The sequence below is a fragment of the Triturus cristatus genome, chromosome 11 (assembly GCF_964204655.1).
Source record: "Triturus cristatus chromosome 11, aTriCri1.1, whole genome shotgun sequence".
Taxonomy (NCBI): domain Eukaryota; kingdom Metazoa; phylum Chordata; class Amphibia; order Caudata; family Salamandridae; genus Triturus; species Triturus cristatus.
The window spans coordinates 699,006,081-699,029,188 of NC_140594.1; the positions used below are offsets into that span (position 1 = coordinate 699,006,081).

A 23,108-nucleotide genomic window follows, 5' to 3' on the forward strand; every position below is an offset into this window, starting at 1 on the left:
CCATAATGCACTAGTCAAGGAGGCAGGGTTGTGTACCTACCCATACTGCAAGGCGAGAAGGTCATTGATTGACTGGACCTATTAAAAGATGCTCCTCCCTGAGTTCGCTGCTTGGCTTACTGAACTCAAGTGGACCACGCCGTTCTGCCTGACCTGGGTTTCCCCAGCTTCGTTGTACCTGGATTATTTGTTGTGACCCCGTTGGATTTTGTGCTGGACTCGCCTTTGTGTTTACTGTGCCCCTTGTTATTTTTATTTCTGCACCTTTTTGAGAGCCCTCGGAAGTACGCTGGATACTTTCCTTTGTTTTTGCCCTCTGCGTTATTTCCTATCTCTCCCTGGCATTGAACATTTAGACGCACTGTGCGCACGCTCTTCGTCCTCCCGGTAACAGAGCTAAGAACCGGATAGGTGAGGACTCTTCCTGCATACCAACTCTGTGTTCCCTCCATGATATAGATTTAGTGGAACAAGAGCGCGCTGTCTTCCCGGCTTTCCGGATGGACTCCAATTACGTTTCCTTTTCCCTCAGGGCAATTACGATCGGAGGAGACAAGCGCTGTTCGGATACTTTTGTATCAACAAAACGTGATTGACTGTTTCTTCTTAAATCGAGGAGGTTCTTCCTGAATCGAGGAGACTACTTTTATTTTTTATTGGAGAATTATTATTGCACGAACGCCAGTACTGAGCAGTTAACATTTTTTATTTTCAACAAAAGCTTGATTGAACTATTCACTTTTGACAGGGAGTCGGAAGCGGCTAACTAATGGCAAGATTGGCAGACATATACCTATATATTTTTGGGTGATTCGCTATCCTGCATTTGTTAAACGGGCTTGCCTCATTTATACATTTGCTGGACTTTGCTTGGCGCGCTCTTAGAGGAGTTCATCTATTTGTGTTTGTGTAAGTATGAGGGGGTACACAACCTCACTTCTCTCTTAGAAGTTATACACAGTGTCAGTCTCATTTACTGTTCCAGACATCAGTGATTAACATTAGATTTTCTCTCTTCTCTTTCTGTTTGTTATTTTCTCTGCTGCAATTTACTGGGTTATTTCTCTCGCTCCTCCCTTCCTGGATTCGCTGGCCTTGCTGGTGGTCTTCCCTGTGGTCCCGTGATTGTCCCTGCTCTCCAGAGGGGTATTCGTCACTGTTCTAGGGAGTATTCTACTACTGGAGGTGGCTGTACCCCTGGGGAGAGTTGGAGCCCTCTCTTTGCTCCCGAGGATACTGGTATTGGCTAATCTGACACAAGTAAGTCCGACTGAAAGTCCGACAGTCAAGGGCCGCTGTCACGAGAGGTAGGGGAACATACACTCAAAGATTGTAAAATATATACCACCATGGAATATCAAACGAAAGAACATACACTCAAAGATGGCGGCTAAAAATCGGGAGGGACTGCATTTCCAGCATAGTCCTTCCTCGCTGAACACTGGGCAGGAGGAGCCTAATGAGGCTTTTTTAACAAAACTCCGAAGCTACAGATCTCCTTACTCACTTGACAGCATCTGAGGAAGTCAAAGAAGACGAAACGCGTCATGCTGGATGAAATAAAGGATTTCTAAGAACCCAAAGAGTGCTCCATGTTTGTTCCTGAAGGAGGGATACATTGTTGGATTATATATATATATATATATATGTATCAGCATTCCGCGGGAACATTCTTTCCTAGCTCTCCCATGTCGACGAGGACGTCACAATAGCACGGCTCTGCTCGCGGCACTGTATGACATCATCGGAGCCACAAAAGGACCTCGTCGGCGTGCTGCCATCAGTTCCCTTTTTTCCGCGCCATCAACGTTTTTTTCAGGGCTCTCCATTTTCATCGTGGAAAACTTAGTATCTCGTAGTTTGTTTAGAATGGCTACTTCTAGGAAGACCGGATTCAAACCCTGCAGAGTGTGGCGGACACATGTCTATCACGGATCCGCATGATGACTGCCTGTGGTGTTTATCCTCGGACAACGACGTTGAGGAATGCAGGAGCTGCAGGAAAATGAATCCTAAGGCTATCAAGGAACGCGAAGCAAAGTTGTTTATGGCGAAAGCCAAGAAGGAAAAGAGAGGTAGGAAGAGGGCGAAGTCTTCATCTTCTTACACTTCGAGGTCGTAGAAGCACAAAAAATCCAAGAGAAGACATACCTCTCATCATCGTTCTTCGAAGGCCAGGGTCTCGAGGTAGAGATCGAGGTCGCCGACTCCAGCTGAGCGACCTTGGAGAAGGGACTTTACCTCTCCAACTCTTTCTCCTCAAGAGACGCCAGACCCATCTCCTGCTGCGGCGTCACCAATTTCAGAAGCTACTTCGCTTCATGAAGAATCACCGGCTCCAGCGACGTCACCGGCGCCGGGAGGGTCCTCTCCAGGCTGTGTGGCTTCACCTGTGCAGGCGCCGTCCTTGGTTCCGCAGGCTCCGGTGCGACCTCAGGTGACTCCCCTACAGGAAGGTACGGATTCATATCCTCCTTTTCCTGCTCCTTGGACTGACTCTTCGCATTTTCTCAATGCGATTTTTGGTTTATTTTTAAGAGCCTCGACTCCATCCGGCGTGCCTTCAGGCCCCGTGGGTCCTTTGGCTTTCAAACTGGGTGTCCCTCAGTTCTATTCCCAGGCACCTTTCATGCCTTTTATGCCGTCGACTCCGACTTGGCATTTCCCAGTGCCGAGATCGTCCACTCCGGCTCTCCGGACTCCTTCAGCTGCTCCACCTCGAATTCGATCGAAGTCGAGGTTCGATGTCGAGGCTCCTCCCATCGGCGCTGCTGGTGTCTTCTCCGGTGCCGCGTGTGGCTCCACCGACGCCGTTGCCTAAGCAACGCTCCAGGAGAGAGGCTCAGAGATTGCTTGAGGAGGAGGAGTATTTGCAAGATCAGGAGGAAGGAGAAATTGTGGACTCTGTGGATGAGTTTGAAGGCCTTCAGGAAGCTAGTGGCCTAGATACTTGCTCTGAGTATGACTTACCATCTGCAAGTGGATGTGTTGTACAGGACGTTGCACCTTATCATGTAGTCATAAAGAAGGCGGCTGATTTATTGGGCCTTAAACTTCCCTCTGCGGAGATAAAGTCCAATATACTGACGGAAGTTTTAAATACTTCTTCGTCAACTTCTGAGCCTTTACTTCCTTTCATAGATGCCTGAACATATCCAATTCTGGAGGTGTGGCAGAAGCCTTTGTCTGCTCCGGCTGTATCTCGTTCTATCTCGAGAAGATACAAGCCTGCCCCTGGTGATCCAGCTTTTTTGTCATCGATTCCGACACCGAAGAGTCTAGTTGTCCAAGCTTCTTGCTCAAAACAGTCTTCTGGTGCTTTTCCTACCATTTTGGGTGATAGAGACTCGAAGAAGACGGAACAAGCTGCGAAGAAGGTGTTCTCTTCTGCGAGTATGGCTCTAAAGTCAACTAATGCAACTTGCCTTCTTGGGCGATATATACATGCTTTGATGGACTCTGTTGTTCAATTGGCTCCTAAGTTGCCTGAGGAGGATTGTGCCAACTTCTTGGAAGTCCTTTCGGATTTGCAGGCCGCAGCACGACAAGTGATTCAGTCAGGCATGGACACTGCTGACTCTGTGGCTCGTGTTCTGGGGTCTTCTGTGGCTACAAGGAGACAGGCATGGCTCAAGTCTTCTGGTTTTTCTGCTGATATGCCGGCGACTTTGCTGGATTTGCCCTTTGATGGGTCAAGGCTCTTTGGTTCAAAGGCGGACTCAGCCTTGGAACGTTTCAAAGACAGTATAGCTACCGCAAGATCTTTAGGCTCCAAGTGCAGTCTAGAGGTTATGGATACAAAAGATATCAGAGCTTTGGGAGATCTGCTTCCTTTCGTGGCCGCCAACAATTTCAGCAGAGCCAACAACAGCAGAATCCCTTGTACAAATCGTACAGAGGGAAGAATAAGAGAGGCCTCAGGGGTGCAAATCGTCAACAGGCCTCCTCCTCCTCCTCTTCCTCTTCCTCTACCTCCCCTCCCGCCACCGTTGGTACATCAGGAAAGCAGTTCTAGATTCCCCATCTTAGAACATGTTGGTCCAGTTGGAGGTCGGATGTCCCACTCTCTACAAGATTGGAGACTGATCACTTCAGATCGTTGGGTCTTGAATCTTGTAGAGAATGGGTACGCCCTCCCATTTTTGGAGTTTCCTCCTCCTTATCCTCCTCGCCAGGGTGGTTGTTCAGAAGACCATTTGCTGCTTTTGCAGCAGGAGGTTCTTACATTACTCAAAAAAAGTGCGAGAGAGGTGGTTCCGGAGCAGGAAAGGGGTCAGGGTTGTTACTCATGATATTTCCTGATCCCCAAAAAGTATGGTCTCTTGAGACCAATCTTGGACCTCAGGATTTTGAACCTTTACCTTAGGCAGGAAAAGTTCAAAATGTTGACCTTGGCTCAGGTTCTCCTTGTGCTGCAACAGGAAGACTGGATGGTGTCCATCGATCTGCAGGATGCGTATTTTCATCTTCCCATCCTGAAGTCGCATCGGAAGTATCTCCGATTCACGGTGGGATCACAACATTCCCAGTTTGCTGTTCTTCCATTCGGTCTCACTTCCGCGCCTCGAGTCTTTACAGAGGTGATGGCGGTGGTAGCGGCTCATTTCAGAAGGTCAGGCGTTCCTGTTTTCCCCTACCTGGATGACTGGATGTTGAAAGCGGAGTCTCCAGAGTTGGTTTCGCGCAACCTGCAAGTGACAACTCATCTGTTGTTCAAATTGGGTTTTTCGATAAATGTACCCAAATCTCACCTGGGGCCTTCTCAGCGCAGCCTGTTCATAGGGGCAATACTGGACACTTCTGTGTGTGGAGCATACCCACCTCCGCAGAGGATTCTTGACATACAGGAAGTGATTCCTTTATTTCACGATGGAGCTGTTGTTCCAGTCCTGAAGGTTCTTCGCCTGCTCGGTCTGTTCACTTCCTGCATTCTGTTGGTCAACCATGCACGCTGGCACATGAGGGCACTCCAGTGGTACCTCCGCAGGCAGTAGTATCAGCACAACGGAGATCTTGGGGAGAACATCAATCTCAAGAGAAGCTGCAGCGGAGCTGTCTTGGTGGAGTGTGCATTGCAACCTGTCTCAAGGAAAGCCCTTTCTGCCTCCTCTGACGGTGGACACAGTGATCACGGATGCCTCCACTCTAGGGAGGGGTGCTCATCTGGGGGATCTGGAGGTCAAAGGCCTTTGGTCTCCAGAGGAAAGGTTGCTCCACATCAACCTTCTGGAATTGCGGGCGATACGTTTGGCACTGAAGGCTTTTCTCCTTTCCCTTCACGGTCAGTCGGTTCAGGTCGTGACGGACAACACTACCGCGATGTGGTACATCAACAAACCGGGAGATGTAGGGTTGTATCGTCTCTGTCGAGAGGCTCTGCGGCTCTGGTTCTGGGCTCAGAGCCAACGGATTTGTGTGTTTGCAAATCATCTGGCCGGTGTGCTCAGTGTTCGTGCGGACAGTCTCAGTCGGCATTCCTCGGCCGATCACGAGTGGCGGCTTCATCCGGAGGTGGTCCATCGCATCTTGTGGGGATCTCCTCGGTTGGACCTGTTTGCCACTCATGAGAACGCGCACTGCCCGTTATTCTGCAGTCTCCAGTTTCCGATGCAGGGAGCTTTGGGGGATGCGTTTCAGAAAGATTGGAGCTCACAACTCCTTTACGCTTTTCCTTCCATACCCTTGATTCCTCGGGTTCTGAGGAAGATTCACCAAAACTGGACCCAAGTTATATTGATCGCCCCGGATTGGCCAAGAAGGGTGTGGTACACAGACCTACTTCACCTCTCGTCGCACCCTCCCCTCCATCTCCCACTCAGGGCAGACCTCCTCTCGCAGTCGCAGGGGCAGGTTCTACACCCCCACCTCCAGTGCCAGCACCTACATGCCTGGAGATTGAACGGGGCAACCTTAGTTCTTTCTCTCTCCCGCCGGATATAGTGGATGTTATTTTATCCTCCAGGCGACACTCCACTAAGTCTGTTTACTCTTCCAGATGGTCCAGATTTGTTAAGTGGTGCGGAGAGAGGGACATTGACCCTTTTAAGGCCCGCTTGTCTAATATTTTGGAGTTTTCTCTTTTTTTAGCACAGCAAGGTTGTGCTGTAGCCACTGTTAAGGGCTATTTATCAGCTTTGTCGGCCTTGTTATGTTTGCCGGACCAGCCGTCTTTATTTAAGTCCCCCATTGTCATGAGGTTCATTAAGGGCCTTACAAATAAGTTTCCTCCCACACTTTTCATTATGCCTCAGTGGGATTTGAATCTTGTACTCACTTTTTTAATGGGTTCTCCGTTTGAGCCTCTTCACTCTTGCCCGTTGAGGGTTCTTTCTTTTAAAACGGTTTTCTTGATTGCCATTACCTCGGCTTGGAGGGTAAGTGAGCTTCAAGCTCTTAGTTCGAAACCTCCTTTCCTGACCATTCATGCGGATAAGTTGGTTCTAAGGACCAGGGCTGCTTTCTTTCCCAAGGCGGTTACCCCTTTTCATTTGGGACAATCCATCACTTTACCCATCTTTTATCCTCCCCCCTCACCCGTCCAAGGAGGAAGAGAGACTGCATCGGTTGGACCCTAAGAGGGCTGTCAGTTTTTATTTGGATCGGACTAGAGATCTGAGGCTGGACGATCATCTCTTCGTGGGCTATGTTGGGAAAATAAAAGGCAAGGCTGTGCACAAGAGGACACGTTCCAGGTGGATTATGTTGTGCATCAAGATTTGCTACGCCCTGGCCAAGAAGGAACCGCCTGAAGGTATCGGAGATCATTCCACCAGAGCTAAGTATACTTCTTCTGCTTTGGCTAGAGGTGTTCCTGTTGTTGATGTCTGTAAGGCAGCAACTTGGGCCTCCCTCCACACCTTTGCAAAGCATTACTGCTTGGACTCTGAGGGTAGGAGGTATGGCCATTTTGCCCGCTCTGTTTTGCAGGATTTTTTTGGTCTAGTCAGGTGGACACCCTCCTCCGGGTGAGGTACGGCTTTGGGAGTCTATTTATAAGGTGAGGAATCCACAGGCAGAAGTATCCATCAGAAGAACAAGTTACTTGCCTTCGGTAACGCTTTTTCTGGTGGATACAGTATCTGCCTGTGGATTCCTCACTGTCCCGCCCGCCTCCCCGTTATCCACCTGTTTCTACCAAAAAATGTTTTATTTTAATAGGTCTTAATCATGTTTATGTTTTAATAATGAGAAATGCTTATTCTGTTCCAATTTCTCTGTCTTTATTGATTATGCATTTGTGAATTTATATATATGTATATATTTGATATTCTATGTGTGCATTTGAAAATGTGTCGGTCCGCCCATTTGCCTCGGTGGCACGGAAAAAATGGGTGGAACTGACGTCAGCACGCTGACGAGGTCCTTTTGTGACTCCAATGACGTCATACGGTGCCGCGAGGGGCGAAGCCGTGCTATTGTGACGTCCTCGTCGAGGTGGGAGAGCTAGGAAAGAATTTTCCCGCGGAATGCTGGCGCAGGGGGTATTCAAAAGGTGAGGAATCCACAGGGCAGATATTGTATCCACCAGAAAAAGCGTTACCGAAGGTAAGTAACTTGTTCATATATATCGATTAAAGATAGAAACATTTGTGCTTCCACAATGATATATATATACAAGTCCTAACGACTACTAGAGACCGATTGGTATTAACCCGGTGTGTGACCAGGAAGTAACCTAACAGTGTCCAGTCTACTGTTATTATGGGAGGAATTTGTTCATAAGAGATGTCTTACCTTCTTTTTTAAGGCTGAAGTGGACGAGATTCTTCTAATGCCGGGCGGGAAAGTGAGTTCCAAATTCTTGGTGCCGCAGCAGAAAATGCTCTGTCATAAGTTCTTTGAAGATCTGATTCAAAAGCATAAGTTGCCTCTCAGCCTGAACAAGTAAACACTTTATCTATAAAGTGACAACATTATAAAAGATGAGCCTTTGGCAAAGCCAATTGATCTGGCTATTTTTTAAATTAAAGTGTCTCTTCATTGATTGGTTGCAGTGTTTAGTCATAATATGTTCTGCTGTTCTGTAAGTCATTTATATAAATCCTTTGCAATTCTGTTACATGTAGCCTCTGATATTATATATTGTTGTGAGTCTTTGGTCGGCCTTCGGAAGATGCAATGTTCGTGATTCAGTCTAAGCAACCTTTATCCAGGTTACACAATCAAGAACATTGAGAAACGTTGATATAATTAAAAACATTCCTTTCCAATGTATTGGTATGATAAATCTGGACTGTTTGTATACTTGATGCCTAAAATGAGAAGTGAAATGGGAAGATGCATATTGTCTTTCCAATTTCCCATTAGTAATGTTCCACAGTGTGCGGTGATAAGTAGCCTTCGTCTTCCAGACAACCATAGCTTTCATATACTGTAGGAGATGATGATGAATTGGGATCTAGGAGGAGAAAGCTCATAAACGTATTATGATGTATAAAATGTCTAATGTCATCAAACTTTTTACTCAATATTTGATTCCCCAATATACTCCATGTAATAGTTGCCCTAAAACCAGTGAGTCTCAAAAGATGTATAATAAGGTGTTTACCCCTCTTTTGATAGAGATCACAATGGAAGCAAAGGATGAGTGACCAAAAGAAAAAATACCAACAGGAGAAGGACGAGGTAAGTCAGTTATGCTGCACTCTATGCATGTAAAAGTTTCTTGGTAATTGTAGTGGTATTCTGAAACTGGACGCATTGGAGGAGGAATTGCCAGGGGAAACGTTCTGGGTAAAATATTTCAAGTCCACAACTAACCTTTTCTCACCCGTAAGTGGATAATACCCCTAGTACAATGCTTTCATTGAGATTTCAGAAGTGTATTCCCAGTGAATAAATTAGGGTTGGTCTTTGGTGCTAGTGGAAGGGTCTTAATTTTAATCACTTCAGTCATCACCAGAAACTAGGAATCAGGAAGGGAACTAATGAGACTGGTCTTTCCCGATGTGTGGAAACTGCTGCAAACAGCTCACTATCTAGAATATGTTACTTGATTAGTAATCCCCAGTTACCAAAGATGTTACCTGTGTACCCGAGTGCAGACTGAAAATAAATGGATTGTTCCTATTAACACGTGAAATCTTATTGACCGTTATTGTCAAAATATATTGTTGACTAGGCCCAATTAAAAAGAAAACAAAAACCTTCTGTTTGATTTATACTAAGACGGTTTTATATTTACTCTGTATTTGGTTGTCTTATACGAAAACTGTAAGGCTAAAATGAAAGATTTATTTCTGATTTGTTGAAAATACATTAGTTTGACAATATTGCACTGTAAAATTCAAGATACAAATAAAGTACATACAAGTAAGATAAGTAATCAAAATCAAATATTTTGGTTCATCCATGCAGGACTAGTTTTCGATCAAATGTCTATAAAGTGCTTTATTCTTTTTTCCTATCTAACCAATGTGGCCTGAGCTACGACATCCCACGGGATGGGAACAAACTAAAGTCGGTATTTTATGGAAAAATTGTGATTTGAACGGTTTGTATTCTAACAGCATCAGTAGTGGTATGATCTGTTCTTCTCAAGTTTCTGTAAAACAGGCAGATACACAAGTAGTGCAGATTAGTCTTCAGCAATATGCAAGTCCAAGGGCAGAAGTATTTCCATGCAATTTAAACACCTCAAAGTGGCACTATTTTCCATTAGAGGGAGTTTGAGGCCATAATATTTTCAGCTGATTCAGCCCATCAGGTTGTCAGTCACTGTTCAGTCTGGCACTGGGCATAGCAATATTGTGAGGGGTAGCAAGGTCTATGCAAGGATACCTTTAATTTATGAGTATCTTGGTGGACATGTTTAATTTATCCCTAGTTCCTATATTTGCAGTAACTACTCCCTTGGACAGCATATCTCAGTCGAAGATTTGGTGCCAGTCTCTACTGGAGTAGCATCATGTACACATGTAGTTCTCGTTCATAAACAAACATCATGCTTAAATGTTCGGTGTGTCCTGGTAAGCATGACCAAGGACTCCTCTATGCATATCTCATGCTGGAATAACAACTCCTTCACTGAGGGCTTGGTAACATTCCTTCTGTCCACCACCTAGAGCAGTGATAATCGAAGTGCGCCCTCCTGACCATTACATGCAGCCCCCTGGGCAGCAGCAGCACTGGTCTGCCGTTTACTCGACTCAGCACTAACATGAACAAAAAAGTTAAATATACAACAAACACTTATTTAAAGATTAATTACAGTTAGGCAAAGGAAGTAACTAGGCCCTTAACTTTAGGAACACCTTCATTTGTAAAGACGGCCACTTGGATATACATGCTTTGCTTCCCCTACACCCACTTTACACCCCCCGCTGGCATCAGTGTGGCCCTCGGTCACACCATAGACCTAATTGCGGCCCCCGGGAAAATGTTTGTGAGTACCCATGACCTAGAGCATAGGCAGCGTGTTACTTCCAGGAGGTGAACACATATATGGTTCCTACACCTACTCTGGGACATCATAAAAATGGTGAGACCCAAATGAGGTATGTACCAATAGGTGTGAGGTCAACTACTCTTAGGTTCTCAAAGAGCCTCATGAAAACTGTTTGAGGGTTCAGTGTTAGGCAGTTTAGTCCTTGGATCATCAAAGGACTCATTCTCTGTAGGATCCTCCTGAAAGGGGTCCCTTCAGTCAATTTAGAATATTACTTCAGCATAACACCTTAAGCCTGCTTTACTTTCTGAGGGAAATATAATGTACACTTGTTGTAGGGAAGGAAGCTCCACACTAAGAAACAGAAATCTAAGACAAATCTATTTTTATCTAGCCCATCTGTATTCTTTTTTTGTTTTAGAGAGTTCCTGGCTTTGCATATTGATGCCTTTATTATACCCATATGTAATTCAGGGAATATCGAATGCAAACGTTTGAGAAGACAGAAGGCAAAATATTTAATCTACTAATATTAGCATATTTAGTTGTCCAAGTAACCAACTATGGTAGCATGGAGTTACATTTATCCAGTTGGGAATTTAATTCACTGCGTTCTCCGTCCTTTGGATTTGAAGAGACTATCTGGGGCACACAGAGAAGGTGTCTTAAGAAACAAATGTCTTCCGTTAGTTTATGGTTGAAGCCACTGCCGTCAATTGCATCCTCCTCCATCTCAAGAACCTCCTGTGTTTTCCACCAGTGAGGCAGATGAGTAATGAAGAGATGCACTGGACTGAGTGACTTCAGATTTTATTGTAGCTTTTGAATTTTGTTAAACATCTGCTGGCTGGAGTGTGCTCATTTTTGGCCCTAGTGTGACATTTCTGTTCATCCCAGCTCTCATCCAAAAATTTATTAAATGGGGGTCACAGAAAGATTTATGGAGCCCCCAGTGTTGTTCTAGTCAAGCCAACGGAAGTCCATGCATTTGCTTTCGGTTAAACTTTTGAGAAATCAGAGCCAGATTTTTACAGAAATGAGTACGTTCACGGCAAGAAGACTGGACACAGGGTTATGTAAAGCCAGGATTTGGGGTTGATTAAAAACCCCAGCATTAGAGGGAGTTGTGGCTCTCCCTCGATAAATAGTCAGAACATGTTAGCAGTATTGGGAGCATCGAAACGTGATGCCACTTCTGGGGAGCAGTTGATTTGTATTGGATCCATTCTTGATATGCATTTATACATTGACTGATTTTGATCAATTTATGAAATTGTATATTTACAATCATGTATTTCACATTTTTCCTGTTACAACCTTGATGAAAAAAGAAAAAAGGTTTAGCTACAGTATATTGATACATAGTGTCCTGTGTATTTTTCCTTAAGCTGGTCAAAAGTTCGCAATTAGGCTGTACATGTAGAAATTGATTATTTCATTTCTTAACTTCTTGACTTGTTAATTAATTTACTCATTCCTCAGCCAAATTCCAAATAATTTGTGCTTTTCCATCTCCTAAATCCAGCCCCATCACTAATTGTCTGAAAAATATCTCCCACTAATGAGATAAAGGATGATTCAAGTCGATTGTATTTTCACTTTTTAATATGCTTTTTTACCAATTTGAATCTTTGCTTCCTCAAACTACGTGGTGCCCTGTGGAACATAGTGTTTAGAGCAGAATAACTGCTGATCTTCAGGGATTGTGTCAGCTTAGCAAGGCCTTTTTTGGAATGTCATGTTTGAACTGTTCATTTCTGAAAGTTGTTGGTAAAGAAAATTCTATAAATGCTAAATTCACAGGCATGTAAAGATGTGAACACAAACATCAAGCAACTAGGGTGTATTGGCTATTGTCTCGCAAGAAGATCTGAATATTGCAATGCTTTAGATAGGGGATTTGTGGTGTGAATGGTACAGAATTATGATAGGAAGTGTTCAATGCTCTAGCAGAGCTCTTGATACTCGAATTAACTTTAATCTGAGAAGCACAGAGCATTGTTTAAAGGGACCTTGTGGCACAAACCCAGTTTGTTATTTAAAGGAAATGGCATGTACCCATCAAGATTGTTGGAAAAGTGGTAATACATAACAAGTGCAGTGAGAGATCAGAGTCACAGAGATATTAATGAAAGCTAGCATGATGGTGGATGTTTCTCAGCAGATATTAAACAGATAATTCCATATTACCCTTTGTGCCTTCTAAAAGGGCCATCGAATTTCAATTTTCCAGGGTGATTTCACTTACTGTTTACATTGTTAGCAACTTGAAGTTAAGTATCTGAAAGAAACACGTTAGTTAGATTCCTTACCTTAGAATATCCCCAGGCGTCAGGCTGGACCCGGAAAGATTTTTTGTCAGCAATACCCTTGCGCGTCGCTAGGCGTCGTCTGCGGCTCCGCATCCGTCGTCGGCGTCGTGATCGCTGGGATGACGTTGTCGGAGTACTTAGACGCCGCCCTTGCGCACTGACGTCAGTTCTTCTTTTTTCCGCGCCAGTAAGCGCAGATCCGGGAAGAGCATACCCTTTAGTCATTTTTTGACTAACTTTTTGGACTTTTTTGGTCTATTCTTTCGAGTCGACCTCGACTCCTGGTGCCGGTAGGGATGCCCGGGTTCAAGCCATGTGACGCCTGTCACCACCTGATGTCGGTAACCGACCCCCATCGTCAGTGTCTCTACTGCCTTGGGGCTGACCATGATGACAAGTCATGCCCCGACTGCTGGGCCTTGACCTCGAAGGCTGGGCGGGAGCGGTCCCGCAAGCTCCTCGAGATCCGCAGTCGGCTCGAGGTCCCGGTCGAGGGACCGAAGTCATCACCGCTCGTCGGGTTCGAAGTTCTCGCATTCAGGTAAGTCGAGGCACAGTAAGAAGAAGTCGAAGAGGTGACACCGCTCTTCTGACTCCCCTCGCCGGTCGAGCAACTCGGATGAGGGTTCGGGTGGCACCACCCACGCGGCTCGGTCGGAGCCGCAGGAGTCCCATCCGGCCCCATACCCTCCGGTCCCTGGGCCTAATGTGACTCCGAACGAGGTTCGGGACTTCCTCGTGGCCATGAGGAGTCTCGCTCCGCTGACCCCTATGGTGCCGCCCCCGGCGCCGTCTTCGGACGACGCTGTCCCCAGTTTCAGCCCGGTCCGGCGTCGGAACGGCGCCGCCCAGCGCCATCTCCGGCACCGATGGATGAGCGTTTCATCTACCACCCGGCTCCGTCCTTTATACCTGTATACCAGGAAACGGATGAAGGGGAGGACTGGAAGGGGTCTGAGGACCCTCTGGCACAGCAAGTTAAGTCAGGACTGGGCTGACGAGCTGGGGGATGCCAGTGGTCTCGACACTTCGCCGGACACTGGCTTCATCTCTCCTCCTTCCGTGGCTATAGAGGAGGGTGCGACTTATTCTGTGGTGCTGCGCAGGGCTGCTGAGGCCCTTTTATCTGGAGCTCCCTGCAGCAGCCGTAAGGACTAACCTCCTCACTGAGGTGCTTCAACCGCCAGTAAGCACTTCAGAGCCTCTACTGCAGTTCAATGAGGCTCTCACTGACATTCTGATGGGCACTTGGTCCAAGCCCTCCACAGTCACTACTGTAGACCGGAACGTGGCCCAGCGCCACCGCCCTGCTCTGGGCGACCCCAGCTTTCTGTCAGTTCACCCCACCTCTGAGAGTCTGGTTATCCAGGCCTCTACATCCCAGACCGCCTACCCGTCCGCTCCTCCGGATCGGGAATCCAAAAGGTTGGAGCAGTTTGGGAAGAAACTGTTTTCCTCCCTCAGTTTGGGGCTGCGGTCCATCAACACCGTGTGCCTTTTGGACCGCTATACCCACTCCTTGTGGGATACGGTGGCAGATGTGCTGCCTCAGTGTCCAGAGGAGGCCCGGACACGGCTCGCCCAGGACCTTGCTGAGGGGCGAGATGCAGCGCGGTACTCCATTCGATGTGGGCTTGACACCACAGACTCGCTAGGTAGAGCAATTGCGATGACTGTGAAGATTCGTCGTCACGCCTGGCTGAGGTCCACGAATTTTTCGGGGGATGTCCAGAGCACACTCATTGATATGCCCTTCGATGGCCGTCGCCTTTTTGGAGACAAAGCGTATAGTGTGTTGGAGCGCTTTAAGGACTCCAGGGCTACAGCCAAGTCCTTGGGCCTCTCGGCCCGCGCCCGCAAACTTCCGCTTTTCGCCCCTTTCGTAGCCAAGGAAGGGGCGCCCCGCACGTCCGTCTAGCCACAGGCCGCAGAACCAGCCTCAACGCGGTCGCGGACGTGGATTCCGCCGTGGCGGAGCAGGGGAACAGAGAGCTGGTCATCCCACATCTGCTCCCGCAGAATCTGCCTCAAAGCCTTCCTAGTCCGACCTTTCAGGCCCATTCCACACCAGTGGGAAGCAGAGTTCGCCATCACCTGCTCCACTGGCGTACCATCACATCGGACAGGTGGGTGCTGCAAATCGTCCGAAGAGGCTTCTCCCTCCCCTTCGAGGCGACTCCTCCAGCCATGCCACCGCAGTACCACCGCATGTCGGGGGATCACTTGTTACTTCTACAGGAGGAAGTTACAGCCCTCTTGGCCAAGGGGGCCATTGAGCGCGTTCCTGGGCCAGAAGTAGGACGGGGTTGCTACTCCCACTACTTTCTGGTTCCCAAGAAGGGCAAAGGGGGCCTGCGCTCTATCTTGGACCTCAGGAGCGTCAACGCCTTCCTCCGGAAGGAGAAGTTCAAGATGCTCACTTTAGCTCAGGTTCTGTCTGCCCTAGACCCTGGAGACTGGATGGTAGCGTTGGACTTGCAGGACGCATATTTTCACATCCCCGTCCTGCCGGCCCACCGGCGTTACCTGCGGTTCACGGTGGGCCAAGAGCACTTTCAATTTATTGTGCTCCCCTTCAGCCTCACCAGTGCCCCTCGGGTGTTCACAAAAGTGATGGCGGTGGTCGCAGCCCATCTGCGCAGATTAGGGGTTCCAGTCTTCCTCTATCTCGACGACTGGTTGTTGAAGGCGGGCTCGCCCCGAACAGTCGTCTCCCACCTCCAGACTACGGCCGACCTCCTGCATTCGCTGGGGTTCTCCATCAACGTGCCGAAGTCACATCTGAGTCCCTCCCAGCAGCTCCGCTTCATTGGAGCGGTTCTGGACTCGGCGCAGTTTTGGGTCAATCCTCTCGAACAGCGGGTTCGGAATATTCAGGCTCTGATTCCGATCTTTCAGCCTTTATCCCGAGTTTCGGTCAGGATGGTCTTACGGTTGCTGGGTCTGATGGCCTCCTGCATCCTGCTGGTACATCACGCCAGGTGGCGGATGCGGGCTCTGCAGTGGGACCTGAAATTCCAGTGGGCTAAACATCAGGGCAACCTGTCCGACCACGTCCTGATCTCCGAGGGCACTGCAAGACAGTTGCAGTGGTGGCTCACGGACCGTGATTGGGTCAGCGGCAGATCCCTCTCCCTACCCCAACCGGAGCACGTAGAGGTGACGGATGCGTTCCTCCTTGGCTGGGGGGGCCACATGGGAGAGGCGGAGATCAGAGGCCTCTGGTCTCCGGCGGAGTCCTGGCTCCATATCAACCTATTGGAGCTGCGGGTGATCCGGCTTGCACTGAAGGCATTCCTTCCCTCTGTCCGGGGAAGTGTAGTGCAGGTGTTCACGGACAACACCACCGCCATGTGGTACTGCAACAAGCAGGGCGGGTGGGGTCGTGGACCCTTTGTCAGGAGGCTCTGCGCCTCTGAACATGGCTGGAACATCAGGGCATCACCCTGGTGGTTCAACACCTGGCGGGTTCTCTGAACGCCAGGGCGGACAAACTCAGCCGCCGGTGCATGATGGATCACGAATGGCGTCTGAACTCGGACGTGGCGCAAGGCCTCTTTCGGCAATGGGGAGAGCCTTGGTTAGATCTATTCGCCACCGAAGAGAACGCGCAATGTCATCAGTCCTGCGCGTTGGAATTTCCAAGGCGGCACTCGCTCGGAGACGCTTTTCGTCACGAGTGGAGTTGCGGTCTGTTATACGCCTTTCCACCTATACCACTTCTGCCGAGAGTGCTGAAGATGATCAGGTGCGACCGGGCCCAAGTCATCCTTGTGGCTCCGGATTGGGCACGAAGATACTGGTATCCCGAGCTACTCAGTCTGTCAATCGATCCCCCGATTCGACTGCCTCTTCAGGAGGATTTCTGTCGCAGCAGCAGGGGACGGTCCTCCACCCGAACATGTCCAGCCTCCACCTCCATGCGTGGAGATAGAGCAGCGGCAGTTGATGCCATTTGACTTCCCTCCTGAAGTCTGTGTTGTCATTCTGGCAGCCAGGCGTCCCTCCACTAAAACGGTATACACCTGCAGGTGGAACAAATTTGTGGCATGGTGCACAGCAAAGGCTGTGGATCCCCTTTCCGCCCCTCTTTCTCAGGTTCTCCTCTTTCTTCTTTCCCTGGACCCGCAGGGTTCTGCTCTGGGTACCATCAAGGGTTATCTTTCTGCTGTTTCTGCCTTCTTACGGGTTCCTGATCAGCCTTCCCTTTTCAAGTCCCCTGTTGTAAATAGGTTCTTAAAAGGCATTACTCACATGTTTCCTCCTGTCCCCTTTGTAATGCCTCAGTGGGACTTGAATCTGGTGTTAACCTATCTGATGTGCGCTCATTTTGAGCCACTTCATAACTGTCCTCTTCGTCTTCTGACTCTCAAGACTGCTTTCCTGGTTGCCATCACCTCTGCCAGAAGAGTGAGTGAGCTCCAGGCTCTTTCTTCCAAACCTCCTTTCCTCTCTGTCCATCCGGACAAGGTTGTTCTGAGGACTCGCCCTTCTTTTCTTCCTAAGGTGGTTACTGCCTTTCTTCTGAGGACTCGCCCTTCTTTTCTTCCTAAGGTGTTTACTGCCTTTCACATCGGACAGTCTGTTACTTTGCCCACCTTCTTTTTGCCTCCGCATCCCTCGAAGGAGGAAGAGAGGCTCCACCGTCTGGACCCAAAACGTGCACTCTCGTTCTATCTGGACCACACAAAGCAGTTCCAGGTGGACGACCAACTCTTCGTTGGCTATGTGGGCGCTAAGAAGGGGCGGGCAGTGCACAAGCGGACCATCTCTCGGTGGGTCGTTTTGTGCATTAAGACCTGTTATTCCTTGGCTAAGAAGGATCCTCTGGTGGGGCTGAGGGCCCATTCCACTCGGGCCACAGCGGCTACTACTGCGTTGGGACGCAGAGTACCCCTGCAGGACATTTATCAGGCAGCAACGTGGGCCTCGCTGCACACGTTTGCCAAGCATTACTGCCTGGACAGCCAAGTCCGGAGAGACGGCTTCTTTGGCCGTTCGGTTCTCCAGGACTTCCCGGTGTGATCTTGGTTCGCAGACCCACCACCGGGGTTGGTATTGCTGGGGTATCTATTCAAAGGTAATGAATCTTACTAACGTGTTTCTTTCAGATGCACAAGTTACTTACCTTCGGTAACAATATATCTGTAAGAAACATTAGTTAGATTCCTTACCGCCCCACCCATCCTCCCCGTTCTGCGAACCGATATCTAGGGTTAAGGTCATCCCTTTCAGGGCCCTAGTTTCATGGCACCAGTGTCGGTTTCTTGCATGGCTCTGAGTTCCTGGCGCGGAAAGCTATGTACAGAACTGACGTCAGCGTGCGAGGGCGGCGTCTAAGTACTCCGACGTCATCCCGGCGATCACGACGCCGACGACGGACGCAGAGCCGCAGAAGACGCCTAGCGATGCGCAAGGGTTTTGCTGACGAAAAATCTTTACGGATCCAGCCTGATGCCTGGTTATATTCTAAGGTAAGGAATCTAACTAACTAATGTTTCTTAGAGATATATCGTTACCGAAGGTAAGTAACTTGTGCATTAAGTACTTTAGCTGCCAATCACTTATCTAACTCTAATGTCCAGCCTGTTAATTTTCTAGCTAATTGGTCAATTTGAGATGCTTCGAGCTGCTTTTTCCAAGGACCAAATACAAACCTCAGAATATGTGCGTCAGCAAATTGACTCGCTCAAATCCCAGTTCAAAAAGCGAACGAAAGTTATGAAGTCCGAGCAAGAGAAGGTGAGTTTCCTAGCTCAGGATAAGATTGTCAGTCCTTTGTACCATTACTTTTTCCTGTTTTGTCATATGTGATCACAGTTGCAGCCTCAGTTGTTAAATCGTGGTTCTTTCTCTCTAACTACAGATGATCCACTGTATACTATTTATGAAGCAGTTGCATATTAGCGTGAAGCATTTTTACACTTCTCAACCGCTCTTCAATAGCAATCTCCCTTCACTTTTTACACTTCTGAGAAAAATGGTGATGAGATAGTTCCTGTATGGGTTCGAATCTTCATCAAAGCTCCAGGTTTAACTACAAATCGTCTGAAAACTGATGGAGGGAGATTCCTTTGTAATTTGGGGGGCTGAGAAAAAACTTCTTTCACAGGAAGCTTAACAGGTGAAATACAATCAACCTTTACACATGTACATTGCTCCACAGTTGTAACTGAACATTGGATCGATAGTTTCAGTGCCTGTCATGACTTCGGCTTGGAACTGCAAAAGGGCTTCCTTTTTCATTAAAGCCAAGTATTGTTCTATCTCAAGAAAACATTTTAAACAATTTATCTTCAAATATCAAATTTAGAAGGCCATATGAATTGGACACTTTGCTGGCAGGAGGCCGCCTGATTCAGCCTGAAACCACCCTGCTGGGACTCTGTCCCAGGGTGCATCGCGGCTACAACTCCCCACAGCTGTTCACATGGGGCGGCGTGGTCATCGCGCTTATAGCGATGCCTTTTCCCTTGCAGTGCGGGATGCACCCGGGAAAAGCTGGGGCCAAGGGCTGGCCCGTATACGCCTGTCTGAGGCCAAATGAGGGCGGGCAGGCCACTCCCCTAACAGCTCTTTTTAGGTCTTGGTTCGAAGGCTGCGCTTGCGCAGTCTCGCTCCGAGATTAAATGACTTGAAGAAGAGGGGCTTGAATCCGCCCCTCTTCTCTCCTCTTCTCCATTGGCTGGCCTCTTGAATGCTGGCCAGCTATTGGAGAAGAGGTTCGTCTCTCCGAACAGGCACCGTCCTTTTCGGATTCGGGGGCGTGTTTTTTGCTACTTTTCTAATTATCTCCTCCAGCCAATGGCAAGAGGAGAACACGCCCCCGAATCCGAAAGCGCCGCTGCCTTTCTCCGAGGCATTTCTGCTTCGCCTCGGAGAAAGGCAGTGATGTGCTTGTTTTTAAAGGGCTGCTGAAGTCCAAATGTTTACAGGAAAAGTCTTGTAGAGAACGGCAGACCGTTGCGACCTCCGGGTAGTAATCTTCATAGCCACCATAATTACGTTTGTGAGAAAAACGTTGTAGCATTACACGCACTGAGACATGGCCATTCCAAATTTATATAGGAGCCACGCAGAGCACTATTTTTTTTTTTACTACAACACAAGCAAAACTGATGAGCAAATCTACGCCAATCTCCTAAACTGCGGGTATTTCCCCTGCGACCCGCACCTTTGTATGGCACAACTCCCAATGCAATGAATGACCTCACAGCGCCGCGTGACGCTCTATTAAATAAATAGGCGCATATAGAGGTCGACAGCAGCAGCTGCCTTTGTACAAATAAGCTGCATTCAGCTGGGAGGGCAAGCGACCCGCCCCCACCAATGCCGCGCTGAAACATTGAACTAACCATCGCGTAGGGAACAGCAAGTCGCCACCGGAGTGCGGCCCCCAATTAGAACGGGCACAGGTAGCAATTATGCCACCAAGCGGGCAAGAAATGACCCTCAAAATACACGTTTTCGAAAGTTGTTATTGGGAAGCTCTTAGGTGATTGGAGCACATCATGGCAGCACTGCAAGAACCACCATGGTTGCAGTAATTGTTAAATGATGATGACCGTCACCCCACCGCAAATTGCAGAGGGAGTGACGCTGCCGAGGCCAGGACCGGACTGAGAAGGCGGCCGCCGCACCAGCGCGGTACACCCATTGCAGTGGCTCGGGGACTCGCCAAGTGTATACAGTGTGTTAATTTGGTAATGTGAAGATCTATTGGGCTCCCGAATGCGAGTGTGAATGACAGTAGTTCTGAAGCGCCTTTGCTTTTTTAAATGATTCTTATGCTGCGTGTGTCCTAGGGAAATACCTACTGCGTGCAGACTGGCCTGTACGTAAACCCGCAGATAGAGAGAGACAGAACTGTGCTTGTGAAAGACCAGTAGAGGCCTTTTATTCACGTCCCCTGCTTCGGGACTCCTCCCTCCGCCCACACTGGCACTGGCTGCCCCGGTCTCTGTCGGGCAGACTCTTGCTCTTGAAGCACTTGGTGTGCGGAGTGCTCTGCCACATGCCTCCGGTGGCTCGCTGCCCGTCAGGAGAACTGCCTGTGAAAGGCTCGGTGGCAGCTGATGGATGAGCAGTGAACCTGGCTCGGCCTGGTCACATTCCATCTCTTACAATGCTGCCCACACTAACCCCCTCTTCTGCCACTGCTCCTACCCCAGCCCTCAGTACATTGTCCAAGCCATTGACAAAGGTGCCCAGGCAACCCACTCCTTTATCCTGACCCGACCCGCCCTTGCTCGATACTTTCAGCCCCTCAGTATGTCAGAATGTAATTACAATCTAGTAGACAATAATTTCGTCTTAAGTTGCATAATGTGCTAGACAGATAACAACATGCCTACAATGGATCTTACAAAAACTATAAATATGTAAGTGCGTTTCTAGGCCAGTTTGTGAGCTACAGTTCATCTTGCCTCTTGGATTCTTGAAGTGTACTTTCATCCTCTTCTCTTTTGGTGCTAGCTTTCCATTTTCATGTTTCTTCCCAGTTGTGGAGAAGTAATTGCCGCAAACATACTCGTAAATGTAGTGGTGCAGGAGAAAGCACGTGGCGGCCTCGGTTTCTGGTGCTTTGAAGCAGTTGGAAGATCGTATTAGAGTTTTTTTGTTCCTCAAATTGGTGTTGATTTTTGATTGCGAGAACGTGTCACTCATAGTTCTTGAATGTCACTCATAATTACAGTGAAATTATGAAAATGTCACACATTAGCAATTTGAAACCTTGGCAGCTATGGACAGGGGTAGGGTAAACTCCAAGGTATGGCGTCGCGGTGCGGGTCCCAGAGGACAGACACGCCATGTGGAGAATGTTTGAGATTTGCTTCCTGGGTGCCCGCTGGTCCCACCCGCGTTCCCATGGCTATGAAAAGCAGATATACAACCTCCTCATACTCGCTTCCGATAAGCGAGGGCGGGGGACTGCGTAACTTCTCTATTCTTTTAACCTCTGATGAGATACAAGAGCTAATTTCATTTTGATGGATGTTGCCGTTGGAACCGAATATTTTCCATTTTCTTAGGTCGCTTTATCAATACATCAACATGGCAATCAAGACGCCTTGAGTCCCATTCATGGTGCTTTTTATAGCAAGAGGGCCGATTGATGGATGGGAGCTATGTATGAGTTTTTAAAGACCAGGGCCTTTAACATAAAAGCATGTAAACCCAGAGAAACCACACTGGTACATTCGTAGGAGACAAGGTTCGAAGTGCAAATCATGACTGTCTATTTAAAATGTAATAAGTCACTACAGAAGGTAAAATATAACATTTAGTCAATCAATTAATAATACTCAAAAGGCAAATACATGTAAATCGGCATTTACAGTGGAAACGGAGTCCTTATCTCGTAAAGTGTCCGAACCGAACATGGTTTCGTCCAAAGCAATAGGAGTCAAAGATCATACAGTCTTATGGACTGGACAAATTAGCAGGCGAGAAAGAATAGGAAAATATTGAGGGTGCAAAACAATAAAAGGCTTTACATGAAGTCTGCCTCTATAGTAAGAACTTGGCTCCTTTCCCAAATCTTGAGTTTTTCTACACTTTGACAGAAAAATCGTAGCGTCACTGTGGTTCGGCAAAAAAGTTGCTTATTTCTATCCAATAGTAAAACAGAAAACAGATCACATGGAAAAATGCCTTTTTCTACATCTATTGAATAATCTGGTATTATGCCCTACAACAAAAGCACATTCCAAATATAAACAACACCTTGGCTCGGCCGATGGAAAGGCCTTTAATTGTATACAATTGAAATCCTATATCCTTTCCTCAGGAACAACATGAATACAAAATAATACATTTAAAAATGTTATCTTGTGCAATTAATCAAATAATTAAGGCCACATTAGAGATTTCCCGGTGCACAGCAGAGTAAGAGAAGACAAGGCAGTCACTGCCAGGTGGCACTTGCCACGTGCAATTGAAAACAAGACTAGGCTTACCCATCGCCGGCTCTAGCGCTGGTGGCACCCGATGCGACAATCAGTTTTGGCGCCCCCACACCCAATGACCGCCTCCTCTGATTCTCTCACTTCCACAGGGCACAAGTGCCCCTCATCTCTTCAATCATAAGTTATTGTTAAACACAGCGCCCCCCTGAGGTCAGCACCCTCTCCACAGGCTAGCGCCCAGTGCGGCCGCACCAGTCGCACTGCCCTAAAGCCGGTCCTGGGCCTACCCATGTCAACCATAAAACTTTGTTATATTAAACACAGTACAACCATTACATTCAAGTGTCTCTAATGTTAATTAAAAGAATAAAATTATTAAATATAAAACCTGCTTGCCCATCATCTTGGCACGTTTACCTACCTAAGTTTGAGACATATGAACGGTCACTGTGAGTAGCGTCTAGTATAGCCATATGCACTCTAAGATGTTCCTGGCTGAGA

General features: G+C 47.8%; 1 protein-coding gene across 2 annotated transcripts in view; it reads left to right on the top strand.

Moving 5' to 3' along the window:
- DZIP1L (DAZ interacting zinc finger protein 1 like) overlaps positions 1–23,108 on the top strand; it is a 521,233-nt gene that overhangs the window by 188,044 nt on the left and 310,081 nt on the right. For both annotated transcript variants that reach the window (XM_085634320.1, XM_085634319.1), the window contains exons 8-9: positions 8,563–8,625; positions 18,301–18,441. In XM_085634320.1, the coding sequence (XP_085490446.1) occupies positions 8,563–8,625; positions 18,301–18,441 (204 nt within the window). The remainder of the gene's footprint in view (positions 1–8,562; positions 8,626–18,300; positions 18,442–23,108) is intronic.